Raw genomic sequence first — 22,194 nt, 5'->3', positions numbered from 1 at the left:
TTTGTGATTGGCTTCTTTACGTAGTGTAATATTTTCAAGGTTCATTTATGTTGTAGCTGAATAATATGCCATTGTATGGATATATTCTTAGCTTCTTAAGCTTTAGTTTCCTCCTTAAGCTATAAGTTGTTGTAAGGACTAACTAAGGTAATGTGTGGTACTTATACATGTCTGCTAATTGGAAAGGTATGCTCCATGCTGTGGACTGAATTCCCCCTAAAATTCCTGTTTAAGCCTTAACCTGCATTGTGACTGTATTTGGAGATAGAGCCTCCAAGGAGGTAATTAAGGTTAAATGAGCTCATATGGTGGAGCCTTGATCTGATAGGATTAGTGTTATTATAAGATAGACACCAGAGAGTTTGCTCTCTCTCTCTCTGCCATGTGAGGACACAGCAAGAAGGCAGCCATCTGCAAGCCAGGAAGAGAGTCCTCACCAGGAACTGAATCAGCCAGCACCTTGTTCTTGGATTTCTAGTCTCCAGAAGTACGAGAAATAGATTTCTGTTGTTTAACCACCCAGTTTATGGTATCTTTGTTCTGATTTTGGGGGGTATTGATTTAAGATGAATATCTAGAAAATGCTGATTTAAAGAAATATATGCCCACAGTAGTTTGGTCATGAAATGTAGTTCATGCAATGCTTTTGAAAGAAGAAAACAGCCACATTGACGTAGTTTCAGCTAGATTAAATAAAGACCCTGGCTTTCGTGCTGATTAGCATGGGTAATTCATTCTTTATTCAGCCAACAAACATTTATCGAGCATCTAGTTTGTGTAAGGTACTATGCTGAGCAACCCAGGGAATTCAGAGCTGTGTAAAAGAATCCCTCCTCTCCAAGAGCCCATAGCAGAGAAAAGAGATTAAAATATATACGAATTGTAGTAAACATGATAGGAAGTGACTTGGGAAGCCTTGGTGTTGGAAGGTTTTATGGGGAAGATGAGATTTAATGTTTTTCTTAAAGGATGCTGTCTTGGTTTTGGTTCCCCTGGTAGCAGATCCTGAAGCAAGGAAATACATTTAGGGAGCTGAGGAGTGACAAGTGGAAGGGAATGGAGCTTAAAAAGGGTGATTTCCCACGTGCCCAACTGGGGCTCATTCCCACTGAGGAAACCCTGGGAGTCCATGGATTCATCCTCTAGAACATGCCAGAATATTATTGAACTGAGGGGTGAGGAAGCTGGAGTTTTGTTCACCAAGTGCCAGTCTGTTGTTGGTTGAGAGCTGTTTCTGGGGGCAATAACTTTTCAGTATGTCCCTCGTGCCTCCTCTCAGGTAGAAAAAAGCCCGAAATCCTAGGTATTTCCAGTCACCTGCCTTCAGCGTGTTATGCTGAGGGCATGTGGGCAGGGCATGTTGGAGTCTGCTACAGATGCTTTGATTTGGAAAGATGTGGTAGGGAGAAAGGTGCATTTTACGTGCGGAAGTGGCAGAACCAAGGTTGGAGAGCAGGAAAGCATCGAACCCCTGGTATGAGTGAAGACTAGTGAACCCTTTCTCTCAAAGAAGCCTGAACCACCGATCAGCAGATGGAAGGCAAGCTGCCTGCTTGGAGTCACTGGATTCAGAGGGGGAATTTCAGTCTTGTTCTGTTGACTGTTCTTCCAGCTCTGCAAATTGGGAGATTTGAACTTAAAATTTGGTTTATAAGGAGAAGCATGTGGAGGAGAGACAGGCCTCCTGCCCCATTTTCCTTTTGTGAATGAATAGGAGCAGAAGCTGTGGCTGGAGAAGAGTGAGGCAGGCCCACCTGCAGTGCAGTCCGGGGCGGACTTGTCAGTTGGCTTGACTCCTGACCTGAGGTTGGCTGGCCGTACGTGTCAGCGCTGACCCCCTGCTTCTCTCCTGTTATCTGTCTATCAGTCTCACTGCTGGAACTCCTCTCACACATCTGGGCGAGGGAAGGCACTGGCTTTTCGGAATTCAGGCTTTTGGTCTCACACTTGCTGCTGAGGCTGCCAGCTGCGGCATGTTTTCTGGGTTTGAGTCCAGAGGAGTTAGACATGACGAGTAACCTTGATTTCCATTTCAGAATTCTATGACTTTAAGATGCTGCTAACTCATAGGCTAAATGCTTTATTTCCTAATTTCAGGGGTCTGTAGAAGGAAGGCTATCTACTGCAATAGTCATGATGGTAATAGATCCTGTGCTAAGCCCTTTACTTATATGCTCCAATTTAAATCCTGTCACCAACCCTGCAAGGAAGATGTGATCATTTCCAGCAACCTGAGACCTGGTGACATTCAGTCACATGTTGATGTGCAGCCTGGGCAGTCTGTCTGGAGTCTTCTTCTGTGGCTGCTTTGATTGCAGCCCTGGACTATAAATTTACAAGGGAGCTGGGCATAATTCTAATGATTGCTCCTCCGTTCACATTAGGTGAGAAAAAAGAATGTAACTATTTCAGTCAATTTTTAACAGTATAAAGAAATACAGAAGGTCCAGATAGGATTTGAAATAGTCCTGTTTTTTTTAAAAAAATTATTAGGTAACATTGGTTTATAGCGTTATGTAAGTTACATGTGTACATTATATTTCTACTCATGTATACACTACAGCATGCTTACCACCCAAAATTTAGTTATCATTCATCAGTACAATTGATCCCCCTTACCCGTTTCATGCCTTCCCCCCCTCATTCCTGCTCCTTCCTCTCTGGTAACCCCTACTCTGTTCTCTGTATCTATGTGTTTGTTTTTGTTTGGTTTGGTTTATTTACGTAGTTAAGTTTGTTTTCAATATTCTACATATGAATGAAATCATATGGTATTTGTCTTTTTCCATCTGACTTATTTCACTTAGCATAATACCCTCAAGGTCCATCCATGTTGTCACAAACGGCAAGACTTCATCTTTCTTTAAAAAATATTTATTTATTTATTTATTTATTTATTTTGCTGCGTCGTGTCTTAGTTGCGGCATGCGGGATCTTTGTTGCAGTGCGTGGGATCTTCGTTGTGGCGCTCAGGCTTCTCTCTAGTTGTGGCATGCGAGCTCTCTAGTTGTGGTGCGTGGGCTCCAGAGCACGTGGGCTTAGTTGCCCTGCAGCATGTGGGATCTTAGTTTCCCGACCAGGGATCGAACCCACGTCCCCTGCTTTGGAAGGAGGATTCTTAACCACCGGACCACCAGGGAAGTCCCAAGATTTCATCTTTTTTTATGACTAAATAGTATTTCTTTGTATGTATATATACCATATGTTCTTTATCCATTCATCTGTTGATGAGCACTTAGGTTGTTCCAATATCTTGGTTACTGTAAACAATGCTGTAGTGAACATAGGGGTGCATATATCTTTTCAAATTAGTGTTTTCTTATTCTTTGGATAAATACCCAGAAGTAGAATAGCTGGATCATATGGTAGCTCTATTCTTAATTTTTTTAGGGCTATCCATACTGTTTTCCACAATGTTTGCACCAATTTACACTCCCACCAACAGTATATGAGGGTTCCCTTTTCTCCACATCCTTACCAACACTTGTTATTTCTTGCTTTTTTGATAATAGCCATTCTAACAGGCATGAAGTGATATTTCTTTGTGGTTTTTATTTGTGTTAATTAGTGACATTGAACATCTTTTCATGTGCTTGTTGGCCATCTGTATGTCTTCTTTGGAAAAATGTCTATTTAGCTACTCATCATCATTGAGTATGATGTTAGCTGTGGGTTTGTCATATGGGCTTTATTATGCTGAGGTACACTCCCTCTATGCCCACTTTATTGAGAGTTTTTGGTGTTGAATCTTGTCATATACTTATTGGCCTGTAAATTTTTTGTGTGTTGTTCTTGTCTGGTTTTGTTTTTACGGTAATGTTGACCTCATAAAATGAGTTAGTAAACATTCTTTCCTCTTCAATTTTTGAGAAGAGTTTGGGAAGGCTAGGTATTAAATCTTCTTCAAATATTTGGGAGAATTTACCTGTGAAGCCACCTGGTGCTGAACTTTCGTTTTTTGTTTACTCTCTTAATCTCTTTACTAGTGATTGGTCTATTCAGATTTTCTATTTCTTCATGATTCAGTCTTGGAAGTTTATATGATTTTAAGAATTTGTCCATTTCTGCCAGGATGTCCAATGTGTTGGTGTATGTAGGTGTTTGTAATATTCTCTTATAATCCTTTGTATTTCTCTGGCATCCATTGTTATTTCTCCTTTCTCCTTTCTGATTTTATTTATCAGAGCCTTCTCTCTTTTTTTCTTAGTGAGTCTAGTTAAAGGTTCGTCCATTTTGCTTACCTTTTCAAAGATCCAGCTCTTAGTTTCAATGATATTTTCTGTTCTCTTTTTAGTCTCTTATTTTATTTAATCCACTTTGATCTTTATTATTTCCTTCCTTCTGTTGACTTTAGACTTCACTTGCCCTTCTTTGTCTAGTTCCTTTAGGTGTAAGGTTAGATTATTTTATATTTTTCTTGTTTCTGGAAAAAGGCGTACATTGCTATAAACTTCCCTCTTAGTAAAAATAATCCTGTTTGTTGAGCAGACCAGACCATCTGTTATGGGCCGAATTTTGTCCCCCCACCAAACTTATATGTTGAAGACTTAACTTCCTAGTAACTCAGAATGTAACTGTATTTGGAGATAAGGCCTTTAAAGAGGTAATTAAGTTACAATGAAATCTTTATGGTGGACCCTAATCCCATATGACTGGTATCCTTTAAGACGAAGAAATTTGGATACAGACTTGTGTGTGCACAGAGGAAAGACCATGTGAGGACACAGTGAGAAGGAAGCCATCTGCAAGTCGAGGAGAGAGGCCTCAAAATGAAACCAGTGCTGCTCAGACCTTGCTCTTAGACTTCTAGCCTGCAGAACTATGAGGAAATAAATTTCTGTTGTTCTTTGTTATGGCAGCCCTAGCAAACAAATACACCAGCCTCATCCATTTATTGCTTATTGCAGTGGGACAGTCAGCATTAAGCTGCTGCTTGTTAATGGGTAAGTCTGTTTGTTTCTGGTAGCCAATTTTGCTGCTATAATTTCAAAGTGTTGTTCTGAGAGATTATGGTCTCTTTCGCATTTATGTACTTCAGGGAGAGTAGAACTATTTATGCAATTTTGAAAAAGTTTCTGTGATAATAAGGAACCTTAAGAGGCACAGATCCCCAAAGTTGCTGTGAGTATTGATTGCCATTGTGCCATGTGCAATACGATGAAGATAAATATTGCTTTTCCTATGTCCTAGAGGCCCAGTAGTGTTCTAAGATTTCCAGTGCTGGCAGGAACGAGTTGCTGTGGGGTTTCTCTCCTTAAGTCATCCTTTCCTGTATATATATATATATATATATATATATATTTTTTTTTTTTTTTTTTTTTTTTTTTGTGGTACGCGAGCCTCTCACTGTTGTGGCCTCTCCCGTTGCGGAGCACAGGCTCCAGACACGCAGGCTCAGCGGCCATGGCGCACTGGCCCAGCCGCTCCATGGCATGTGGGATCTTCCCGGACCGGAGCACGAACCTGTGTCCCCTGCATCGGCAGGTGGACTCTCAACCACTGTGCCACCCGGGAAGCCCCTTTCCTGTATATTTTTAAGCCTTTTGATTCCACAGTACAGGGTAGTTCTTTTTGCCTTACTTTCTCTGATCAGGTGAGTACCTATCAGGTCTCCCTTGGGCATTTCTGTTTGAAGAGTTAAACCTATATTGAATGCTTTGGATAATATCATTATCATTTGCTTTTGATGACCCATCTTTAAGCTGCTAGATCAGGTCCTGAAACTCTTGAAAAGATTTAAAATAAGTATTGCCTAAATGTTAGTAGGTTCTAGTTCTATTTTTTAGGATGTGTATCTGACCTACTTTCAAAATGGGTTGAGAATGACTTCCACAATTAAACATAATAGCAGAAGCATTAAAAGCAAAATCACAATTAAACCATTGGTATATTGCACTGATTTTTGATTTCCGTAGGTGGATGAGATCTAGTGTAAGTGGTGAAGGACTGTGGATGTTTGCCCTCTACCTGCAGTAAGAGACTTCATTACCCTCTCCCCTTCTTGCCTGTTGACAATAATTATTATGGGTGAATGGGATCCAGGGAAATTAAACACCAGGCTGAGGAAATCATGAGAGCTATAGGAGCTAGATTTAAATTCTCTTAAGTTCTAAGAAATGAGAAGACTGTGATTGCCCAGAAATGAGGAGCTGTGGTGATAGCCTCTCACACAGAAAAGAAAAAAAAAATAGGCATCTAAGAATTTCCAGCAGAATCAAAGGGATCTAATTGTCAGTGGGATCACATGGCATTGTTTTTTTAATCTGGGATGTATTGAATTAAGAGACTATTACTTTAAAAAAGAAATTTATTTATTTATTTATTTTTGGTTGCGTTGGGTCTTCGTTGCTGCATGCTTGTTTTCTCTAGTTGCGGCGAGCAGAGGCTACTCTTCATTGCGGTGCATGGGCTTCTCATTGCGGTGGCTTCTCTTGTGGAGAATGGGCTCTAGGCACGCGTGCTCAGCAGTTGTGGCTCACAGGATTAGTTGCTCCGCAGCATGTGGGATCTTCCTGGACCAGGGCTCGAACCCGTGTTCCCTGCATTGGCAAGTGGATTCTTAACCACTGCACCACCAGGGAAGCCCAAGAGACTATTTCTTGAATGATGGATTAAAGGAAACCCTTTGCAGGTGTCCACCCCCATGCAGAATGTGGCCAAATTAAACTAGAACTTAGTTCATTCTTCAGACTACTTCTTGGTCTTTATGGTTACCAGCGGGGGAAGGATGGGGCGGGGGAGGGATAGACTGGGAGTTTGAGGTTGACATGTACACACTGCTATATTTAAAACAGATAACCAACAAGCATCTTCTGTATAGCACAGAGAACTCTGCTCAATATTCTGTAATAACCTAAATGGGAAAACAATTCAAGACAGTTTAATGTTCATGAAGAATTACAGCAGAAGTTAATTTTGACAAAAAATTTGAAAAGCACAGAGGATTAGCTGTTATAAGGCATCTGAGATGAGTTAATTGCATAAGCTACTGATTTTAGATCTTACTTTTCTGACAGTTAAGTGGGAAAGTCCAGGTGCTGGGGTGTATAATTTCCATTATCTGATAAATGAACTTTATCTGTCTGTCTAGAGATATAAATGTTTTCCTATCAGGGAGAAATTTATCCTTTTGGTGCTGATGTAGGAGAACATTTGGTAGCATAATGGTTAATGTCTGCAACCATGATTTTGTGAATGACCAGAAAAGTTACATAAATGGACTTCTCATGTAGTAGCCAAGCATAACATACTTTCTTTCTTTCTTTTTTTTTTTTTTTAAAGAAGATGTTGGGGGTAGGAGTTTATTAATTAATTAATTATTTTTTGCTGTGTTGGGTCTTCGTTTCTGTGCGAGGGCTTTCTCTAGTTGTGGCAAGCGGGGACCACTCTTCATCGCTGTGCACGGGCCTCTCACTATCGCGGCCTCTCTTGTTGCGGAGCACAGGCTCCAGACGTGCAGCCTCAGTAGTTGTGGCTCACGGACCTAGTTGCTCCGCGACATGTGGGATCCTCCCAGACCAGGGCTCGAATCCGTGTCCCCTGCATTAGCAGGCAGATTCTCAACCACTGCGCCACCAGGGAAGCCCCCACTGCTTTCTAACTTCAGTGGATTGATGGATAGATTTCTATTGGTTGAAGCCTTTTATGAACCATTTCAAACACTTTTTTCCAGAAATGTTTATTGAGTACCTGCTAAGTCCCAGACAATGTTGAAGCTGCCAGAGAGAAACTCTTCCCTCATGAAGCTTACAGAACAATGGAGGAGAAAGACAATCCTACAGGCATCTCAATTACATACAGTCTGAGAAGTGCCGTGGTGGGGAAAATTGAGGATGCTTTTATCTCCTTAGGAGGAGTGGGATTGAATAGGAAGCTAAAGTTTATGGAACTAAATGCCTAAGCCCAGACCTAAAGTGTAAGAGTTGGCCAAAGGTTTGAGGGTCAGAGAGTGTGAGGGCCTGAAAGGTAGGCAAGAGAGATGAGGCAATAACTACCCTGTATCAACAGCCCATCACTTGTATACAGCCCGTGAGCATTCCATATCAAACATTGGCTCTGCAGGCTTGGAGAAATTGATAAAATCACACAGCAAGTTGGAGAAAAAATAGAAACTTTGTCATGGCAGAATGGTATGTCTGAGGCAGCTTTGTAAATACACACCTGAAAGTACCACCACTTGCTATTTTTTAAATTGTATCTTTTTTTTTTTTTTTTTTTTTTCAGGTTTTAAAACTTTTTATTTGCATATTAAAAAAATTGTGCATTCCAATAATTAAAATCATTTGAACAACAACAACAAAAAAATGGCACTCTGATTAAACTGCATTTTACAGCCCGCAGGACACTGAACACCTTGGACCAGCTTGCTCTTTACTCTAGATTTCACTGTCGTCCCACCCAGCCTCCTCCTTCACCAACATGCAAGTTCTTTTCCTTCCCTGCCAGCCAGACAGGCGGATGGGAGACAGGCGCGGCCTTCGTGGTCAGTAGTTCTCCATTCTTTGATGTGAAAAGGGGCAGCACAGTCATTTAAACTTGATCCAACCTCTTTGCATCTTACAAAGTTAAACAGCTAAAAGAAGTAAAATAAGAAGGCAATGCTCGTGGAATGTACAGTGCATATTGGCGGCGCACGCCTCATTACGACTCGCCTGCTTGCTTCTCCTGTTCAATCGTTTCTTGTGAAGGCAGTGGATTTTTCTCTTTCGTTTCTGTTTTCTTCAGTTTCGACTTATCGAATTTCTCAATCTCAGCCATATCGGGTTTGTCAGACATGGCTGCAGAGGAAGCGGAGCGAGTTAGGAGCGAACGAAGTCCGACCTGCGCAGTGGTCGCCGCCGAGTTAAATTGTATCTTTTAAGCAATAGGATTTTTTTCTCCTATAGGAGCTGTGGGCAGGAAGGTTAATGAATTCTACATTCTTCTCATCACCTGCTTAAATTGTTTTTTGCTCTGAATAGACAGTAATTGCCGTTTTAGTACATCCAGCAGAATTTTGTCTCAACAAAGATGGTCCATATTCCTCCCCATGTAACCTCCACAGAGGAAATGATAGACAAGGGAAGCATGGCTGACCTGCCGACAGGTTAGATTTCTTACAACCTGCTTCTGATATAATGGCTATTCTCTGTATAGTTTTCATAGTTAATGGAATATTATTTAATGTACTCTGTCCTGGCAGTTTATTTTATGCCATGTTCTGACTTTTAATTCATTAAATAGCCTTTTTTCCTACTCTCAAAAAAAAAAAAAAAGAATCACACAGTAAGTGACAGAACTGGCATCAGAATTCACGGTCACCCACTGTCAAAGCCTTTGAGAGTTGAGATGTTTTTCAGTAATAAAGTAATCCCATTGAAGTTATGTTTCAAAAGCTCTACAAAGATGAAACTTAGCTATAAATAAATAGAGACATAAATTTTATATCACTTGACTTTTTCATCTTGCTTCGCTTTCACTACTATATTTTGCATAAATTAGTCCCAAAGAGGAATTTATTAAATTTCCTTTAAGTACTGTAAAATCTATATGAAGTAAGGGTTTGACATCAGATAAAAGAGCTCATTAAGATTCTTGGTCATCATCTGCTGCCAATAAGAATTATGTTGTTTTCTAGAACCAATTTTTTGGTGATTCATAGACTAGAATCATCATGTAGGATCATTTCCCCTAATCTTTTAAAATTATTGTAAGAGTAGAATCTCCAATATTAGAACCCAAACTATGGTTTATTATGATTTTTTTATAAAAGTGTTCTAAGTGGTCAGTTCTAACTCGTCTTCTATGATGATAACCATGTGCTTTAGTATTTTGATTGTGTTTAAAGACAAAATCTATATAGGCTTTTTCATGTGACCATTTCTGCAAAAAGTTTCAAGTCTTTAATTCAATAAAAATAATTTTAAAATTAAAAAAGAATTATCTTTCTTTCTTACAGGAATATTTTTCAAACAAGAGGCTGAAAATCTCTAATACATTGTAGAATGCACATTTCATTTCTTCTTCCTTTATTTTTTTGCCCAACACTTCATACGTGTAATAAATCAGACTAAACTATGTGACAAGAAGAATCTCACAGCATAAGGACAAGACTATGTCTCTTATAAATCGGTAGAATTTCTTAGAGACTTAATTGCATCTGAGGCTCTTCCTCATTGCCGTTAGTATTTATTCATTGAATGCTGACCGACCTGGTACTTGACCCTAAGGAGATGCTTTGCTCTTTAAAGCTATTCAGACAATGGTAAAGGGTTTCTTTATGTGACTACTGGCACTTGACCGTCCTCCCCACCTCCATCCCTCTACACTGTCCTAGGTTAAGGGAAAATAAAGAAGAATAAGATGCAGTCTCCTTATGGAGCCCACAAACTAGGGTGGAATCAGGGAAAGCTACACAGAGGAGGAGATGGTTGAGCCGAATTTTGAAGGATGAGTAATTCAAAGATGAGTGATTTAATATTTTTGAATGGGTGGGGGGGCAGTAACTCTTTAGGGCACCCATTTATTTTTGCTGGCGAGTCAGTGTTTGATATGGAATGCTCACTGGATGTATACAAGTGATGGGCTGTTGATACAGGGTAGTTACTTTGCATTTTCCCCCCACCAGTATCTCTACCTGATACAGATTTAATAGTCAGAAGCAGTTTTATGGGCTGTGAAAATGAAGTATTGTTATTTTACTGAGGTTAAAAATTCATCTGTGCCCTTTTCTTTGGGGGAGGTTTAGTTAACTTTGTTCCCATGAAATCATTAATGTACTCATGTTGGAATGCAAACATTTAGTGACAACAGTGCTTTCAGAAGTAAATACTACATCTGCCTTTTTTCATCCAGCTTTGAATACCTGGGTCCTTTGTGTGCTTTTGATTTGGTGAACTATAGAAAATGAGCAAACTGCAAGACACTATTAATTATTCTTTTTTCATAAAAGCAGTTTGAGGCGAGTTTTCCAGGTCTGAGGATTAAAGGCGTCAAACTGTTTCTACACCCGACACCATCAGCAAGATGCCCATATTGCCTGTTCTTTGTTTTGACTGTATAGTTCTCCTCAAGATTTGCTGTTTGGAAGTACTTTTTATAATTCAAATATTGCATAACTTATTTGAAAATAATTTTTTTCTGTTTTATATGCAGGATGTTTTTCTTGCTTCCTGCAAGGCTCAGTAGATAAGGCTTGCTTAATATCTGGTGGTGTTGATCAGATACTGATGTCGATGTAGAGTATCTTATAGCATCGTCCCCATTGTCCTATAGTAAAGCTATGTAAAAAGCCAACAGAAAACCAATATTTTTGGCTCTTTCTTTGAAGGCCACTTCCCGGTAAGTAATAATTAAGTTACATGGCCCCCAAAGTACAAGCCTCACAAATCCTTAGGTGTTACTCAGCATGTGTGTAGCACAGGTGTGTGGGTGGGTAGCCATGATAATGGATGATACTACTACATTCATGAAAATTGGCCTTTAAGAAGGACACAAAACCTTTTATGCTACTAAGACTTATCTCTGTCACAGCAGAGGATGATACAGGACTCTGGAATCCAAATGTTTTTCTTAGTAGAATTTCCCTAACAGCTCTGTAGCAATGCTTTTTGTAGAGCAGCTTAGGTGCCTCTCTCCTCTCCTTTGTGCAAAATCCAGAGGGTCAGTCCTATCCGTGCTTTGCTCTTGGCATCAGGGTAAGTCCAAGAACGTGAGAGTGTGCGTCTTTGAGCTAGATGTGCTTAGGTCTACTCTGATCTGCCTTCACCCGTGAGAGGACTCCGTGGTTAGCTGGGGGATGCTTTCCTGCCGCCAGTAATCCCTCTGCCATCTTCCACTTCTGATTTAGGGCTTTGAATGTAGCAATCCCATATTTATTTTATTATTTTTTAAAAATAGAAAATGTTTTCTTACTACTTAAAGAAAGCATGATCCAAATTATCTTTTGAGGGTTGGACTTAATTGCATTATTTCCTACTCTGGTGTTTTTGAGAGTTAAAAGTCAACATATAAATGTCCTTTTTAAAGGTCTTGTTTCTTGTATTAGAAAAGGCTCAGAGCTGGGTGACCTTGCTTCCTCTTTTGATTTGGCTAAAGTGTATGAATTTTGAATCTCCACGTTGAAGTTGCAGGGATTTACAAAGGCTGCTGAATTGATTAAAAGGGTTTTCACGATGTACATGTATATCAAATCATCACATTGTATACTTGAAATATCTTACACTTTTGTCAGTTATACCTCAATGAAGGTGAAATTTTTTTCACCTTTATTTGTGATCCCTGAATGAAAACTATTACAGGTATATTTGTGTATTTGGTTCCTGTTTCCAAGAACAAGTTACAGCTTCTTTTATGAGCTTCCTTTGAATCATGAGAAATTGAGGTTAGATAAATTCTTAAAAGTCAAGCAGTCCAGCTCCCTAGCTGAGTCTCAAATCCTTTCTTATCCCCACTGAGTAGTCTTCTAGTGTATTCCAGAACATCTTCAGGCCTCAGGTAGCTGATTCTTAGACTGTGTTGATTTATCAAGTTCTTTTAAAAATATCTGTCTGAAACTTTTTACCTCCGAGTCTCAGATTTTGTATTTAAAATCCACTCATTCATGGAGACTAGATATTAGTCTACTTCATTCAATTATCAGCACTTTCTAGAAATTGGTTCCCATTGTCCCCCCCAAATAGCCAAGACTCTGTTCATAAGGTGTTCACCTAGAATACAAAGTAAGAATGCAGATCATTTTTCACATACTTGAAAAATACTATTTTTTAAGCATGTAAGAAGTCATTTATGGTTTCTCCCTGGCAGTGTTCAGTATTATTAAACAGCAGGAACTTTTTGCAGTCTAAAAAATGATATTTTGAAGTCTGTAAGAACTTTCTGCAAGGTGAAAGCAATTCAGGTTGAATTCTGCCAGATTTTTGCTATCTCAACATGTTTTACAGATGAGCTGAACTTAATACAGTCTATTAAGAGAGCAGTTCATAACTAACTACCCATTAATCGATATACAACCCAATGTATTAAATATAATTTAGTTTTGTTTCTAAAATTGCATTGAAATATGATAAAACGTTTTAGCATTCTGGTTAGAATCGAAATGCAGTAACCTAAATATGTTTTTAGTGTCTTCTTTGGAGAAAATATTAGGCTATTTCAGAAATCAAATTTGATGTCCAAAATTAATCTGTATCTGATCTGATTGTACTGGGAAGGATAATATAAAAAACACACTAACTTCCTTTGCCCTAGTTTGGAGAGTGAGGGTGGTGCATAGAAAAATAATCTAAAAACTGTCAGTGTGAAATACCATACTTTTAAATTTATTATTTATTATGTTTATTATTCTTAATATATCTACCATTCAAATCTGATTGAAAATTCTCTTTTTATATACACATAGTAGGCACCTGTATGTAAGGGTGTGCTTTTTAAATTGTCTAAGTGTTTGACCATCCTCTTTATTCAAAACAGATCACCTTCTGATGAGTTTATGTTAAAAGATTTCATAAATAACTGTAGTAATTTCCTCCTGTGTTATCTGTGAACCAGCAAAAATGTTTCCTCTGGGTTAAGGGATATAAAGTTTGTTTTTTTAAAGCATGTTCTTTTTCAATAGCATGCTGTTAATTGAATCTTTACCATGTAAAACAAATATTAATGGTAAAAATCAGTATTTTCCATTGACTTTGAAGAACAGTAGAAAAGAAGTCAAGTACCTATAAACAGCATGTTTTGGTGATTATGACTGATATCTTGCTAATTTCCACATGAACCTCAGGTGCAGAGGGTTAGTGTGACACAAACACCAGACCATTAATCGTCTTTCTCATTCATGTATTGGAAATACATACGACAGTGACATAATATACTGTGTCACTGATCTGGGCAAAGCCCCAGGATTGTTTGCTGTTTTCATTTTGGTCTATCTCCAGTCCCCTTCTTACTCTCCCCACCCCTATCCAAATGAGGCAACCATTTTAAGATATCTTACATGATCTTTTATCTGTATGTGTTCTTATAAATATATATATATATATTTCAGTTTTGTGGGCATGTAATTTTATTTTATATAAATGGTGTTATGCTACTCAACACAATGTTTAAAGATTTATGCCTGTGACTGTGTATATCTAGTCCATTATACCTAACTGTTGGAGAGTACCCTATGGAGTATGTCCAACACTCTTCCATTCTCCCAAAGGAGAAGTCTAGATTCCCTTCGGCTCTCTACAACCACAAGCCAGGTTGTAATGGACCTGTGGACCCACTGCCCATGGAACTGTGTAAGAATTTCTCTGGTGCATGTACCCAGGAGGAGGATGCTGGATCATACATTGTAGACAGGTTTATACATAATTTGATGAAGTACTGCAGAGTTACCCTGAAGAAAGGCTGCACTAGTCTACTCTTAAGCAAGGCACGATGCTCAGTAGAGCATCCCATTCATTTGTGGGATGGATCAAGTGATTTTTTTCCCTCCAGGCATAGTTATTTTCTGTATGTTGGGAAACTGATTGCTTGTTTTTATTGGTTAATGATTTCAGAAGTATAAGATTAAACCTTATGAGGTGAAGCAGTATCTCCTGTATAAATGAGTTCCCTTGGGATTCATGAATTTGGTCAGGCCACTGTGATCCTTCGGGAAACGGACTTTTACTCTTCCAGTGCAGTGTTGTCTGATGTTGTCATGGTGTTAATTTGAAAAACTAGCATAATTAAAAAGGAGAAGCATATTCACTTTGTAGAATTGGATTCATATTTACTTAAAGTCAAGTGTCATACCATATGCTAAGAGAGCGCCTGTACCTGTGGCATAAGAAGAAAAGTTTATATATATGACTTCTTACAGTAGATGAGATAAAAAGGCACCTGTCTGAAAGTTGAACAAGAGGAGATAAGAGGTGAGAAAAGGAAGAGGGACGAAGGAATACATGGTCCATTAACACCTAGAACCTTGCCTGGCATGCAGTAGAGATGCAGTCAATGTTTGTGTGATGAGTGAATTAGTAGTGTGGTATGGTGGAAAGTGTGCTTTAGATTTATAGCTAAATGTTTTGATTTGCATTCTGATTCTGCAACTTGGGGAAATCCCAGAAGTATTCTGAGCCTCTGTTTATTAAACTGAACTGAAATTGATGGGAGGACTAACCAAGTTGCTGTCTGTGAAAGAGACCAGTGTATATAATAGACACTTAACAGGTGTTCAGTTCCTTCCGTAAAGTACATACTTCTATTTCCTGACCATTAAGAATCTTTTGCAAATATTCTGTCATAAGTTGACTTCAGTCTTGGCCTTTTTGATGGCTGGTGTAAGGGTTTCTAAACAGTCCCTTATTTTCTATTTTGCTATTCATGGAAGTACTTGACTGAAAACTATAGTAGGGGTCTATTTAAAAACCATTCAAAATGATGACCACTTCACTTACACAACTGTGTATGCTGAAACTATGTAAGTTTTAACCTATTTTTCCCCCATCATCTAAAACCTATAAAAGACTATTTTTAAAGGTCTTAGATTGTGAAACTTCATTTACACAGGTTGCTAGGGAATGGATTGTTCCGCACAAAGTGGGTTTTTCAGATAACTAAAGTTTGTTCCTTGGCATGCTAAACTTTAAAAAAAGAGTTATTTTTGAAAGAATTCTTCTAAAATGGGTAACATATCTTCCTGTTTCTTTGATAGAATATATTTTAGATGTAATTTAACTTTAGAACAATATGCAAGGTTATTGTTTTGCTTGCCTGACCAGCAATATAATAGGTATTCTGTCTGGTTTCCTGCTGTAGGCTGTAGCTTTTTCTCTCAGTGAACCTGTCATTTTATCCCAGGTCTTACTAACTTATTGTTTTTCATATGTTACAGCCAGAATAAGAAATAACCAAAATTATTAGCATTTTATGTAAGAGTTAGTAACCTTGAATAAATACTTGAGGTCTCCTTTAGCCATGTGTAAGAGATACCCTGCCTTTAAAATAGTGATTTCAAAGACTCAGTAAGCCTTTTTGCTTTGTGTCCTGCATGCTGGCCACATTCCAGGTGGTTAAGAGTATCATGAATCTGAGGAAAATAAGGGGTATTATTTTATTATAACAGAATAACTGTAGAAACGTATGTATCAATTTGATACATACTTTGTAGAGTCACAGAGTTTGCACCAAATTTCACCGTTTACAGATGAAGACCCTGAAGTTCAAAAATAGGCTGTTTTGCCCAAGGTGACCCTGGTATACATTGAGTCCCAGGACCCATAACTTCTGGCTCTTGTCATTCTCCTTTCCCAATATGGAGGGCATTGCCTGTAGAGCTCTTATATATATATGACTATGGATTATATACATGATATTATTCAACCGTACACTCTGTACCTAAATATTTCAAATTATTTAAATAGCACAGGTAAAGTAGAAGAAAGAATGAGTATATCAGAAATTTGATGAGGATTCTGGGACTGAGAAGGTAGGTTTTGAGATATTAAATACCAGACTTGATTCCCATAAAGTTTCCTCTCCTGACCTTGGTAGAGCCAGCTGGCTTGCAGGACAAAGAAGGGACTGCCAAGCCTCCCAGTGACTGAATTTGCACGTGGGTATATATTTGCAAACTCAGGCTTCTAACAACAATGGTTTAGATCTAGTTTTCACCTCCAGAATTATCAGCAAAGGGATAAAAATTTTAAACCAGACAGACTAAGTTAGCAGGACTTGGAATTCAGGCAAAAATGACAATAATAAATGACTTATTGATCACTTCCAGGGTGTGCTGCAGTTCAGAGTGTCATATGTGAACTGACTCATTTAATCTTCACGATAACCCAAGTGATGGGTACATTATTACCCACCCTCTATAGGTGGTGAGACTGAGGCATAGAGAAGTTAGGTGTTGCACATTTAAAAAAAATTTACTATAGTTGATGTACAATGTTGTGTTAATTTCTTTTATGACTCATTTATACATATATGTATATTCTTTTTCATATTCTTTTCCATTATGATTTATCACAAGATATTGAATATAGTTTCTTGTGCTCTACAGTAGGACCTTGTTGTTAATCCATCCTATATATATATAATAGTTTGCTTCTGCTAATCCCAAACTCCCAATCCTTCCCTCCCCCATCCCCTTCCCCCTTGGCAACCACAAGTCTGTTCTCTATATCTGTGAGTTTATTTCTGTTTTGTAGATAACTTTGTTTGTATCATATTTTAGACAGGTGTTGCATGTTAAAATCACACATCTAGTTAGTTAGTGGTAACCCTGGGATTTAATCCCCATTTTAAGCTCTAGAGCTCCATTTTCTCTCTAGAGAGGTAACCCCATTTAGCTGTAAGGAAATCTAGATTTTCACCCAGCTTTTTACTTTCCTTGAGAGAGAGAGTTTGGGTATCTTGTGGGGCAACTCAGATTTACACTGACTCCTGGGAACGTCTGGCTTCAATTTACTTGTGTGTTGACTCTTTATAAAATGGATCATTACATTAAGAAGGGTTAGATTTAACGTTTAGAGTTCTCTTACAAGACAGCATCTTTTCTTTCCCCTGAATTAACATCTGACTCTCAGGGGGGTCACCAGGTTTTTTTGAATTTCTTACTAAGACTCTAGACAAACCATGCATTCTTTTTCACCACTACAGTCTCTACAGACAGTGGTCTTTAGCTACATGGTGATTCTTTGTTATATTTGAGCAAGTTTTTCAGAGGAAAGAGCTTATAGGAATAGATTTGTTACCACATGCTGAGCCCAGAGAAGGCAGGATGGTGGGGGGGATAAAGAGGGAGAGGGAGAGGGAGGATACAAACAGTAGTAATTTCAGCTGAAAAGTGAAATGTGATGGTCTTAAATGAAGCCTCTGTTCCTGAGGTTCACCGAGTGGTTGGTGTTCTTGCTAGGTAGAGGAGAACCTCAGTTAGGACTCTTTCTCCAGGGCTACCTCACCTACTCACAACACATGCTATCATACAGCTTAATATTCCTATGTTTCCACTTTCCAGCCTTTGCTCTTTCTAACTTTTCCTCAGTTACAGCTTGAATCTATATTTGCATTTCCAAGTAAACAAGCTACCTGCATTTGAATTTTATCTTAGTGTTGAGATCCACTCTTTTTATTTTTACAGATGTTTGCTGTTGGCAGGATAAAGCCTCCTGTTTTATCATCAACTGGAAAAAAAATTTTAACTTCTCTGTTACTGACAAAACAACTTTTTTGTCTTTAACAGATGTGTCGTTATGTTCCTTAGTTTTGTCTAAGTGGAATGAGAAAAATTTCGTTTTCCAGTCAACCATACTTGTATTTTGACACAGAAAGATAGACATTTGTCAAAATTAATGATTGTCTAAACCTAGAAGTATAAGTGAAAGAGGATAGGATGGCTGAAATCATTTTAAAAAAAGTAAAAAGGTGTTCAGGGGATCTGAAAAATATTGTGGGATTATACATTACCTTGCAATAAAAGGAAATTCACATCTATTTAAGGACTCTTGCTTTTCAGCATTGCCATAGTTAGAAATAAAGGCAGGGCTATTTTTGTTTTTAACAAGAAGAAAGTGTATTTAAAGTTTTGACAGTTGACAGAGTCATGGCGTTCTGGATGACAAGTTGCAGTCAGATCCTTGCCTGATAGGATTTACTGTCTGAAGTTTTCCCAAGGGCTTCATTAGAAAATGCACGTAATGATATTTTGTCTGAATGTCCAGTGCTGTGTATTTTAAAGTCATAGTCTCATGCTTGTGTTTGGTCTCGCTGATATAAAAAACGCAAACATGCTTTTACATTTGTGGGTGTCTTTAAACTTTTCAGGAGTGCCCTTTTTTCCAGGTAGACTTTATTCCAGCCTTTATTTTTATAAGCTGGGAACAGACAGTGATTATAGAGCACAGATCTGCAGGGCAGTGATCACTGTGCAGCCTGCTTGGGTTTCCTTCATTACTAGGTCTGTTTTCCAGTGGAGGTAAAGGTAGGGAGGGAACGGGGAAGAAGAGATAAAAGGATAACTTTTTTCTTTTTTTTTAATTGCCTAGTTCATTTTTAAATTACTTCCCCAACAGTACTTAGAAAAGGGCTCAGTAAAGCCTTCTGCTTTTTAGATGTCACTTAATTAAGGTAGATGTTAGCAGGCACTAGCAAGTTCCAGGTGCTGACGTAAGCATTTTGTATTTGGTAATAAAGATCGTGTCTTATTTCTGAGAAGTCAGTGACAACATAGACTTGTAACAAAAGCACCTTTTGTGAGTATATCACCTCACACCGGTCAGAATGGCCATCATCAAAAAATCTACAAACAATAAATGCTGGAGAGGGTGTGGAGAAAAGGGAACCCTCTTGCACTGTTGGTGGGAATGTAAATTGATACAGCCACTGTGGAGAAAAGTATGGAGGTTCCAGAGAAAAACAAATACCATATGCTAACACACATATATGGAATCTAAAAAAAGAAAAAGAAAGGGTTCTAATGAACCTAGCGGCAGGACAGGAATAAAGACACAGATGTAGAGAATGGACTTGAGGACATGGTGAGGGGGAAGGGTAAGCTGGGACAAAGTGAGAGAGTGGCATGGACATATATACTACCAAATGTAAAATAGCTAGTGGGAAGCAGCCGCATAGCACAGGGAGATCAGCTCAGTGCTTTGTGACCACCTAGAGGGATGGGATAGGGAGGGTAGGAGGGAGATGAAAGGGGGAGGGGATATGGGGATATATGTATACATATAGCTCATTCACTTTGTTATACCGCAAAACCTAACACAACATTGTAAAGCAATTATACTCCAATAAAGATGTTAAAAAAAAGAAAATTAGCTAGACAAGTGTAACTCTCCCTCTAAGGAGCAAAGTTCCCTATAGCCTGGGCCTCTTTTTTTTTTTTTTTTTTTTTTTTTGCGGTACGCGGGCCTCTCACTGTTGTGGCCTCTCCCGTTGCGGAGCGCAGGCTCTGGACGCGCAGGCTCAGCGGCCATGGCTCACGGGACCAGCCGTTCCGCAGCATGTGGGATCTTCCCGGACTGGGGCACGAACCTGTGTCCCCTGCATCGGCAGGCGGACTCTCAACCACTGCGCCACCAGGGAAGCCCTAGCCTGGGCCTCTTGTACTTCCTCCTTTGCTTCAATAAACATGCATTGGTTATCTACAAAAAAACAAAACAAAACAAAAATCAACACCTTAGTAGTTCTGCAGATAATTTTCTGACTTTTTCTCTCTGAGATTGCTGGCAAAGCTGTCTGAATTGATTTCCATCCTGAAGCAGGAGTTCATTAAAATGGCAGCTTGCCATGATGAAGTAATGGCTATCCCAAGTAATGGATCTCCCCTGTTACCTCTGAATCCTCCACACTGAAGCTAGAGGTGTGCTGTTACCCAACTACCGTATGAGAAGCAGGTAATGGTGAATGTTTCAGTTAGTTTCCACTTCACTGTCAGAAATCTCTGTACTTCTGAGAAATAGAAGAGTAGCTGTTATATCAAAAGCAGTTTTCTGATGAAAATATTTTGTTGTTTTCATCAAATGATACTGCTCATTATAAAATTTAGTCAGTACAAAATAAGTGCAAAGGAAAAGTTAAAAATTACCATTCAGAAGTAACCATTACTATTATTTGTACACTCTATTTCCTGAACTCTCTATGCATACAGATAGAAGGTGTGATAGATAGTTTGCAAAAATGGGGTTATATTATAATAATATTTTAAATATAAATGATTACACTTAACAAAATGCAAATATAATGAATACTAAATTTAACAAAAGAAAAGAAAACAAGTGAAATTAAAGAGATGTATGAAGGTCAGATGAATATTTCTTCATAACAAGAAATGTTACTTGCTAAAAATGTCCTACCAAAGTTGTGAAGAACATTGTTTGGAATCGTCAAAAAAAAAAGAAAGAAAAGAAAAGACTTATTTCAACTAGATTGTATATTTGAATGAAGATAAAATGAACACATTTATACTTTTTCCACTTTCCTTCCTCACCTGTTAGTTATAATACTTTTTATATCGTCAAGGTGTATAACATTTGCATTTTGCTCAGTAACCACAATTTCCATAATAAGCTTTCATTCTTTACTTAAGGTATTCAGCACCCACTGTGAGTCCTTTTACCATGGTTTCTCCATTCTTCCTAAATTATTTGTATTTTGCTTGACTGGAATTAACTGAAGAGTATAAGTGCAAGATAGATTTCATGAGTTCTTGAATGCTTAAAAATATTTATTAATCTTATACTTGAAGAATAACTGGGCTGGATATGAAATTTTTGCTCTGACCTATTCAAATTCTGGGAAGAGGTATGTTGGCTCAGATTTCCCAGTATTTAGCTTCATAGTTTTTAGTAGCTTGAAATTAGCACCATTTCTCTTTATAGGGAAATGCAGTAGTTTTTTGTTCCTCTAATTTTTATTCTTCTGTTGTAATTTATGAGGAGTTTGTAATCCTTGTAAGGAATATGAACATGGAAAAAAATCAATGCTAGTCTAAGATGGAAAGTGGGAGGGAGGGGAACATTTTCAGTCTTTGGAAGTATTTTGACCATCATGTATTTCTCTTAGGTATTTATAGTGAATTTGTAGAATGGATTTATAGTGAATTTGTAGAATTTGCAGAATGGATGACTTAGTAACAATGAGGGTCTATTAACTAGGAACTTTCACTGAGTTATCCAACACTAGGTGGAGATGACTGGAGTTTGGGGTTTGTTTCAGTGACACCTGTGGTAGAATTTAGGCAAATTTAGAAAATGATGCAATGCCTAGAATCCAGATAAAAGAGCTAAAGAGAACTGATATCCACATGCTTGTTATCTGAGCTTATGGGATAAAAAATGAGAATTATCTTTCGATTTTTTGTACAAGCTGTTTAATATCCTCTTAAAGGATAAGCAAACTAAAATTCTTTTCTAGTTGAGAATTATAGGAATGATTGCGCCTGAGGCATGGAAAAAAGGGAGAAAGCCTCATTATGTTATTACTTCACTCATCCTTTCTGATTTGGGGTTGAAGTTTAGTGTGGGTATTTAAGTTATTAGTCATCTCAAAACTGTTCTCTGGTTTTAGATATTCTTAGTCATCCAAAAAGGCTGTTAAGTGACATTACATGGCCCTAGGATTTAAAAAATTGTGTATAAAAATAGAGATACTGAGTTGACCCTCAGAGCATGCATGTGAAAACACTCCTCGAATAACCTTTTTTAGAATTATTCGATGTTTTAAATGTCTAACACT

At 38.2% G+C, this 22,194-nt stretch overlaps 2 protein-coding genes across 3 annotated transcripts in view; one reads left to right on the top strand and one right to left on the bottom strand.

Annotated features, from left to right (window-relative positions):
- ADAM23 (ADAM metallopeptidase domain 23) overlaps positions 1 to 22,194 on the top strand; it is a gene marked incomplete at its 5' end in the record, with an annotated part of 164,420 nt that overhangs the window by 50,343 nt on the left and 91,883 nt on the right. The window lies entirely within an intron of this gene.
- Positions 8,354 to 8,838, bottom strand: LOC309809602 (thymosin beta-4). Its single transcript, XM_082630839.1, has one exon. The coding sequence runs from the start codon at positions 8,773 to 8,775 to the stop codon at positions 8,641 to 8,643; it is 135 nt and encodes a 44-aa protein (XP_082486965.1). The 5' UTR covers positions 8,776 to 8,838; the 3' UTR covers positions 8,354 to 8,640.

Source organism: Mesoplodon mirus (genome assembly GCF_964341445.2).
Source record: "Mesoplodon mirus genome assembly, chromosome: 8".
NCBI classification, from domain to species: domain Eukaryota; kingdom Metazoa; phylum Chordata; class Mammalia; order Artiodactyla; family Ziphiidae; genus Mesoplodon; species Mesoplodon mirus.
This window is presented reverse-complemented; position numbering and strand designations above follow the sequence as displayed.

Bases quoted from the DNA above. Each gene is read 5' to 3' on its own strand.
- LOC309809602 (XM_082630839.1), bottom strand. From the start codon at position 8,775: ATGTCTGACAAACCCGATATGGCTGAGATTGAGAAATTCGATAAGTCG.